This window comes from Amphiura filiformis, chromosome 19, assembly GCF_039555335.1.
Source record: "Amphiura filiformis chromosome 19, Afil_fr2py, whole genome shotgun sequence".
Lineage (NCBI taxonomy): Eukaryota > Metazoa > Echinodermata > Ophiuroidea > Amphilepidida > Amphiuridae > Amphiura > Amphiura filiformis.
In genome coordinates this window covers 46,930,581-46,940,236 of record NC_092646.1, presented here as the reverse complement: position 1 = coordinate 46,940,236, position 9,656 = coordinate 46,930,581, and the positions used below count along the sequence as shown (strand labels likewise).

Sequence of the window (9,656 nt, the reverse complement as noted above, 5' to 3'; positions counted from 1 at the left end):
AGTACTTTCTCTCTGTCCAAATATCTGAATCTTCAACCCGGTACAAGCTTTAATAATGGGGAACATACATTTTATTAAAAAGAAATCCTATCATCTATCCAAACTCGCCGTGTTATTCCAATGCACATTTTACTTCACCGGGCAGCCATTTTTTGATCGTATTTTGAAGATTGGTGTCATAAAACCGTCATAGGTACAAATTTAGTACTTTCTGTCAATCAATTATGGCTTATTCTCTACATGTCAATCTTTAAATAATTGGCATAGTCCTTATAATAACGGTACTCTGCCTTGATGAGTAAATGACAGCAAACAGCTGCAAACCAGTGAAAAATATCCCAAAACTCGGTCAGTGGGGCTGCGTTCGTACATGTCAATAGAGTCATTATCGATTGGATTACTCGTCCGTAGCGGACAATTCGGTCGCTCATTGGATCAATATTATCAGGTGGTAATAAATTTGCATTGGACAATAGATTACTATATAATGGTTTAGTACTGCATATATCGGTTTAATCTTCAATAAGCGGGCTATATAAAGGGTATAAAAACGTTTTAATAACATTCAGAATTTTTTTTTTATCGTGATGCAAAACTAGACTGCGGAACTCAGTCTTCCATGATAGTCGTTATTTATCTATTGGTCGTTATACGAGGAGTGGTCATATATATGAATTATTTTTAAGGCATCTCTCTATGATCACATAAACATTGTACCTTTGTCTTTCAAACAACATATGTAAAAATGATATCGCACAATTGATTACGTGACAGCATTAGCATAAAAACAATGGTCTACAGTCACTGGCTAAAAAAGAGTCCATTTATTAAGGTAAATAAGATGCTGAAATAAGGTATTGTTGTATTTTTTACATTTTTTTCAGGAACTAATACTGCATCATTTTCCCTATACGACTTGCCACTAATTCGACTCATAGCTCACGGCTTAATGCGAAGTTCGTGCATCTTCAGGTAAAATGGCATACTAGCCTCTACGCAAGGGACGATGCCATCTGGCAATGAGGTGATCGGAGGTACCGCTGATGGTGCTGTGAAGGCTGAACTCTTGAGAGCAGTTGCATAGAATCCGTCGGATTTCTGCATTAAATTGGCTAATAAAAACCGCCTTGAAGCTTTCCATCTCTTCACCACGCCTTCATCATCTGGCCAGTGCAGAAGACTTTCATGAAACGGAATGTTCACGGCTTGACAATATTGACTAAGAATAGACTTTGGATTCGATAATAAATCGTCTGAATCGATTACGATTGGTGACGGGTCGATATTAGCCTTGATGTATTGAAATAACTCGTACTGCTCTTCATACCCATACTTACTGGGTAACAAAAAAGGCGGGAGATCACACATGCGAAAGTTTTCATTGCCTGTGAGCCTAGACGCGCTTTCAGCAAGCATCTTACGCCACGAAGGGAACACTTTATGCGGATGACGAATGAGAAACACGTGGCGATATCCTTGAGGGATCATATCATATTTGCCTTGCAAACCATACGCCATCTCTTTACAGAAAACCACACTGTGCCCTGGGTAGTCAGCTTCTAGTTGACCTTTGACCCATTCGTAAGTGCAGACATCATGATCATAAGCTAAATCAGCTTCTAGCGGTATAGCTTTCATTTGTTCAAACTGCGACTGCATTATTGGGCCAACGAATTGTTCCAGTTGAGGCTGGAGCTTTACTCTCTCGGGCCCGATGTGATAGGCGGCTGTATAGGGCTCGTCGATTACTTGACAACCTGCAACGAAGCTCATACATTTTGCCAACGCAGTGGAAGTTGTTCTTGGCACTGCCCACAGAATAATACGGGTTGGTTTAGTGTCAGCCATCACTACCTGCTGATGATGATCCAAAAAAAGGATGAAAGAAGAAATAAGACAGAAAATTAAAAAACAAGAATAAAAACACTAAAAATCTAGTGTCAATTCATTTGCGATATAATATGCCTAAAATTTAGGGCAGCAGATGATTTCTTTCTAGGGGTTATGGTCCTAAACCCAAATTATTGCTTTTTTACAGTAAACTGTTGCACTGTTTTTGCTACACAACCATTGGGCATATTTTTGCCACGGATCTTTACTTTCCCTTTGAATATCGAGCTCGAGTTATCTGAGTAGACCTATGTAAGCATATTATGGGCTACCGTATTGCAGTTGAAATACACACAACCCCAAAGGAAGACATGACCTTAAAGGAAATCTGTAAAATAAACTAATCAATGGCTAATATAGTTATATACCCCTAAATTAAACATACCAGACGGTCTATATGAATTTCGGAATATTCCTAACAAAGAAAAAGCACTTTTAATCCTTCGTTTCTGCGATTCAAGGAAGCCGTCATGATAGCTGCTTGCGAATCCTTTCTGCCACAAGCGGTAGTGTAACCTTTCACACAGACCCACTGGGGTTCGTTGACGAGCAAATCAATTGTGTATTGCTGTGTGGCATTCGCGACCCCACAGCGAATTTTGGTTTTTAGTGCTGTTTTTACACTTTTCGTTCTCAAAAGACACTGTTGATCATAAATATTACTTAAAATACATTTTTTATGTTCTTCCGTGGTTTTATGTGTAAAAAGTGTCGCATTTTCTTTTGAACGAATGTTGAATCACCAAAGTTCACGAGGGACGAGGCTTGTGGCACGGATTTCGCTGGTTTCAGAATCGGGGTACCGTTACAGCGTAATAAAAAAAATACATCGGATATCAATATGGCAGCCACCATGAATTGCAAACTGACCGCTGATCGTCGTAAGGAATTAAGAATTTCTCCTCTATTTGGACGTATATAAGCTTGGGACTTTTACTGTTTGTCGTTTTTATTATTTTCTGCAACTATAGGGCTATAGCCATTGATTAGTTTATGGTACAGATTTCCTTTAATAACACCTTACTTTTCTTCCTATGAGAAATTTAATCCTAACCAAACAAAACATCACAAAAGCTCAATTCACCAAGCATCTGCAAGCGTTGGTATCACACGTGATGCGATTACGTCATCATGCAGTCACATGGGCAGCCACACTTACTGCTTCGATAACAGCGTAACAATATCGAAACTTTTCCAAAAAAGTCCATGTATGGATATTCCGTATACGAAAATCACAGATTTCAGGGTATACGGGGTATACGTCATAATCCAAGTTTCATGCACATTTCCGGACTACTGTTTTATGCAACATAAGACGGATTTTGGCTTTGTTGCAACCAATAAGGGTTTGAATTTGGGTCGAATAACCTTTACACAAGAATGTTTTTGAAAATATTGTTATCTGCGCCGTACACGTTTCTGTATACACGACGTTATATCGCAAAATACAATTGAAAGAGACCGTAATCTTTTCGCTGAGCTGATACAAAAATAACATACCGCGACAAATGCGCGAAGCAAGCGAAAATTGCCATTTTAAGTTTAATGTTAGTTTTAAAAGTGACAAATAAAGGAAGCACTTTTCAATTGACCTTTTCGGTAAATCCCATAAACCTTTGCGAGTACACCTAAGAACTCGTCATTCTGCGTCACACCGCTCTGCGCCGATGCGCACATCGTTTATCGAACATCGTTACTGCGCATTGCAAGTCGGCGTGACGTAAAATGACGAGTTCTCAGGTGTACTCGCAAAGGGTTATGGGATTTACCGAAAAGGTCAATATTGATCCAATATCTGTGGGATAGATTGAGCTGGCAAGCCATGTAAAAGCATTCCAAAAAAAAACCCTACTGGATTCTGGACGTATTCATTAGGTATTTTCAATTACCAGAAGGAGGTTTGGCCCTAATAATCCAAAACACTAACCCTAATCAACCTTACCCTAACTCTAACCCAAGCCCTAACTGTAACCCTAACCACCTTCCGGCGATTGGAAGTGCTTACCATACGATAAGGAATAAAGAACCGTTCATAAGACAATATCTGTATCTTTGTTGAACGTTGATGTCCAGAAAGTAAACAAGCTTTTGATCCTCTTGATTAGATATGATATAAAACTGATTCATTAAGAAACTTGTGCACACTTTGTTTAATGTATTTTCACATCGTTATGAATTCGGCAGAGTGACGAATCGAGAATTTTGAGCAAATTGAGTTTTTGTATGCTTATGATTATGCTTCAGCTTATCTTCTATTTCCACCAAAAATTAATTATAAATCTTACTCCCAGACGTAGTTATTGAAATTTTGATTTGGACGAATCGCGCCTAAGTGCGATAAATAAATTCGGCAAAGTAGGCCAATAGTATTAGCTGATTGGAGCACACCCGATTGTTGTATTTGATGGATATGGCACTTTTCTCACGGTTCAAGAATGGATGGGGAACAACCTAAGTCCAACTGACTGGGGATGGAGATCACAAGATGGAATTCTTGTTCCAGTAGAAACAGAACTCGCTGTTGCACCAGACACATTGCTCAACATGATATCATGTGGATGCAAACAAGATGGCTGCAACAACATGACATGCAGCTGCAAGAAACTTGAGACTCTTCTGTACATTGATGTGCAGCAAATGCTGTGGTCAGTCTTGCAGCAACACAGCACTTGTACTAGTTGGGGACAATGAGGAGGAGACCGAACCAGCATTAAAGAACATTAATGCCATTACATCACGGGGATACCGATGTGAACATAGGCTTAAGCCATCTTGGCATGAGCTCAGCTCTTTTGGAGGCAAATAGAAAATAATGGTAACTATTGTATTGTACACATGATAAAAGCACTGAATTGTAAGATAATGACGGTAATAATTGTAGTGAATTTGGATGATGTGCATTATAAGTCTGCGTACAAATCATGAGTTTTGAACTTTCTCCAATGCCAATTAACACATCTTAAACACATGTCTGGTTGAAAATTGTACTTACTAAAAAGGCGGCCATTTTGTCCACCATCTTGGATTTTGGCTACTTAGGATTATTGAAACCTCTTGTAAATGTTTTTAAATCATTCCTTGTACCTCAAAACATATATTTAGATGCTTTGTTTGTGATTTTAACATGTCTGGGGGCAAAGTTATGATAAAAAAACTGAAAATGGCGGCCATTTTGGACGCCATCTTGGATTTTGAAGGAAGCACGAGGGGGATTTTCGGGGACTTTTGGAATTTGATTCTACACATGTTCCTGGACCTATCCTGAAAAAATCAGCTTGTTATGAGAAATGTTAGGGTTATAGCTAATACTATTGGCCTAAAGAGACGAATCGTATACTTAGCTGTACAAATCAGGTTGATCTCCCGGGTTGATCTATAGTATTGTATAGCTGGAAACCCCGTATTTTCTCTATTAAATGTCCTATACTGATATATTTGATACCAACGTATAGCTGTAGGTATCTTCTATCCAGTGATACCGCTATGGCTTAATAATGTGAGTGCGTCCCCGTGAAATTGGAAAATCCCAGAAAATCATACGCAAAATATAGGTAAATATTGTTAGTTCTGCTTTAAAATCCTCGAGGTTTTGATAAATATTACAGGGATGACTATTTATAACTTATATACCAAGTTAAATCTACATAGTCTTAGTACAACCAGTAATCTCTACACAAAAGCCCCAAATCAAAGATGAGTGCTATGGTTTACACGTAGTTGAATGCGTATCCGACCCCGAAATCGACTCTCTGCGCAGTGGTAGAGACATTTTGGATACAGCATAAAGCCGAAACGCGTTTTGAGAGATCGATTGTTTAAGAACATGCAAGTATTGCAAATAATTCGTGTACATTCACTTCTATAATATACATTTCAAATGAGTGCTCACGAATGTTCTATATGTTTAGGACAAGTGCAATGGTACCAAGATTTTCAAACATCGTTTACTCATAACAGCAATTTTGCGTATTCGGCACACTGCCGTGCTCATAACGATATAAATGAATGAGTGATTGCAAATTTGTTATAAACTATACATACCAATTTGTCGTGTGTTCACCTCCAAAAATGCCGTGGATATAAAGACACAAATTTTTATGAACTTTGACTGCATGTGTAATATTTAATATCGTGATCAGTCAATTCTGTCAACTGATCTTTGTCAACAAATATTGGGCTGTTCCATTTCAAATCCACGCTATCGCTGTGGAATATTTTGGAAAAAAGAAAATGGAAACCCCCTAATACCCCCTAACGTAAAATTGACAATTGCCTCGGTAAACACAGAATTTTACCTTTATTGTGGGTAAAAATAGTATAAAATTAAAAATGGCCTGGTAAACACAAATTTTCAGCTGCATTTAGAACTAATAGTGTTCAATTGAATATATTTATCAGAGTAGCGCAGGATCAAAACGATGCTCACCGGGAATTTATTGGTCTTTGCTCCCTCAAACAACTGACCCTTATACGCTATCGGGTATGTAAAATACTTGAACCTCGTCCCCTCCCCTCAAGGATTTCTACAAAGACCAAGACCACATTACCTTAACAAGTGTAACTGAATAATTTTACATTGGCCATTTTTTTATTTTAGTTTTTTAGTTTTGCCCTTCCAAATATCATGGTCATGCCCAAAATAGGCTGTGTGTTATATTATCGATTTTAATATCTTAACAATACACGCGCTTTTTTTAACGGGGAGCCTTCGCTAATCTTCGCTAGTCCGAAAAAAGGGTTCGCTAGTCCGAAAAAAGGGTTTGCTAATCGAAACATCAAAAGAGTTCGCTTGTCCGAAAGATAGGGTAGGGGTTAGGGTTAGGATGTTAGCAATTTTTTCAAACTAGCGCACCTTAGGACTAGTGACCTTTTACCTGGACGGTCAATATTTTTTAATTGATCAGTCAATATGCGTTTTTTCTGTTCAGTCAATATTATATTCTGTTCAAAGTCCTGACAGTGTTTGTTTCTTTACTTCTTATCCATATAACTATATAACTTCAGGGTTGGGCCAAAAAATATAGATTTGTCGCATGGGATTTTGAAATTTAATGCAGTATGCGGTTTTTTATTTTATGTTTAATACATTGAACAACGCCAATTTTGGGTATTCTGACCTTGGAAGAATTCAGGCTAGAATACAGGCTACATCTAGCGTTACAATTCACCTTTTCGGTAAATCCCATAACCCTTTGCGAGTACACCTGAGAACTCGTCATTTGACGTCACGGCGACTTGCAATGCGCACTAACGATGTTCCATGAACGATGTGCGCATCGACGCAGATCGGCGTGACGTAAAATGATGAGTTCCCAGGTGTACTCGCAAAGGGTTATGGGATTTACCGAAAAGGTGAATTTGGAGTTGTGGTGCAATCTGAAACAATATTGAAAATGAACATTGATTTTACAGCCGATTTTCGGCAAAATTTCGTTAAAATGTAAAAACAAAATGCGAATTAAAATTCAACTTCTGCAATTTTGCACGCGCAGCACGGCGCGGTGAACATGAGACCAATCTTTTTGGCCTTAGGGTACAAGCAAACTTCTTGACTAGAGCATCACATGACCAGGGAACCTGGCTGTCAATATTTTGTCTGTTCAGTCAATATTTTTTTTCCTGTTCAAAGTCCTGACAGTGCAGTGTTTTGTTTCTTTACTCTTTTTCCAGACACTTATATAATATCAGGGTTATGGTACACGCCAACTTTTTGAACTAGATAGAGCACCATATGACCAGCGTACCTTAGGACCAACGTTTAAAGACCCTTTAACCTCGCTGTCAATATTTTCTTTCTGTTGGGTCAATATTTTATTCTGTTCAAAGTCCTTGGCAGGGGTTTGTTTCTTTACTTTATATCCAGATAATTATATAATGTCAGCGTTAGGGTACACGCAAACTTTTCGGACTAGATCGAGCACCATGTGACCAGTTAACCTTAGGAACAGCGGATGAAGAACTTTTAACCCGTCAGTCAATATTTTTCTGTTCAGTCAATATTGATTTTATTTCTGTTTAAAAGTCCTAACAGTATTTTATTTCTTTACTGCTTTATCCAGATAATTATATAATGTTAGGGTTAGATTTAGGGTATACGCCAACTTTTCGGACTATAGATAGAGCACCATGTGACCAGTGAACCTTAGGACCAGCGGATGAAGTCCTTTTAACCCGGCTGTCAATATTTTTCTGTTCAGTCAATATTGATTTATTTCTGTTCAAAGTCCTAACAGTATTTTGTTTCTTTACTGCTTATCCAGATAATTATTTAATGTTAGCGTTAGGTTTAGGGTATACGCCAACTTTTCGGACTATAGATAGCGCACTATATGACCAGTGAACCTTAGGACCAGCGGATGAAGTCCTTTTAACCCAGCTGTCAATATTTTTCTGTTCAGTCAATATTGAATTATTTCTGTTCAAAGTCCTAACAGTGTTTTCTTTCTTTACTTCTTATCCAGATAATTATATAATTTCAGGGTTAGGTACACGCAAACTTTTAGGACTATAGATAAAGCACCATATGACCAGTGAAACGTAGGACCAGCGGATGAAGTCCTTTTAACCCGGCTGTCAATATTTTTCTGTTCAGTCAATATTGATTTATTTCTGTTCAAAGTCCTAACAGTATTTTGTTTCTTTACTGCTTATCCAGATAATTATATAATGTTAGGGTTAGGTTTAGGGTATACGCCACACACCGAAATCGCCCGGTTAATAATTACATTATACAGCCAGAGACATTGAAATGAATACCCGGGATCGATACACGTAAATGTGCATTTTAAGTTCTACATATATTTAACTTTCTCAGATTTTTTAGATTTTAAAAATTGGACGTTTCTAGTAGAAGTTAGAGAGGATTGCGTAAAAATGGTGAATTCCAAGTTTTGACAAAGCAACCTATTTTGAAAATCTGTTAAATTACCAACCGTTCAGCACAAAGTAATGTTATGCAGTATATTGCTGTGTCCTGTTCTTACTTCTACTAAATAGTCGATATCTATCGTTTATTTTGTATGGAATAAAGGATTTGCTACGCTTGGGTGACCATTAAACTATTCTTTCTTTGGCGGCAGTTTTGAAGACAATTATTGAGGTGTGTGAGTTTCATCGCTTGAGAAGGTTCGTCCTTAGTGTCACAGCATGCATTTATGTCCACAATATATGGGCAAACCCACAGCTACGTAACGAAAAAGATTAAAATTTACTTTGGAGGATCCTTGAGGAAGTTATATCTTCTGTAATAATGACATTTGTGGGTAGAAATTGTGGTAAAAATCACATAAAAAGTATGTTTTTCAATATCTGATGTCACATTGAAATGTTTCACTTAATCCCATATCAAGAATTATTTAGTATTGTAAGCTCTACATCTGGGCCAAATTTGGTGTATTTCCTATCAAAGAATGTACGATTTTTCCAATATATTGCACAGTGCAGCTGGACGATGGTGATAAAGGATCCATGTGTTATGATGCCTTTGCACTGTAAATTACACACATGCAGTCCATTTTCAGTAATAGCAATGTCACCCCAAAACGAATCAAGCTATTTCCATGAAAGTCACAGAATAAGTAGGAGACATGTGTGGCATTGTATTGCACTTATTAAAATTAGATACACTGTTGTATATATTTTTGATATTTTGTTCAAACACGGTATAGATTCTTTCTGGGACACCCTGTACAAGCTCACTTACACACTAGAGAAGTCAATTACCGAGGTATTGACAGTAGCCTTAGTCGGGATGTCCCTCGGCTCAT

At 37.8% G+C, this 9,656-nt stretch overlaps 1 protein-coding gene across 1 annotated transcript; it reads right to left on the bottom strand.

Moving 5' to 3' along the window:
• Window positions 1-939: 939 nt before the first annotated feature.
• Window positions 940-1,848, bottom strand: LOC140140611 (uncharacterized). Its single transcript, XM_072162369.1, has one exon. It carries the CDS (start codon window positions 1,846-1,848, stop codon window positions 940-942), a length of 909 nt encoding a protein of 302 aa, XP_072018470.1.
• Between the last annotated feature and the right edge of the window lie 7,808 nt (window positions 1,849-9,656).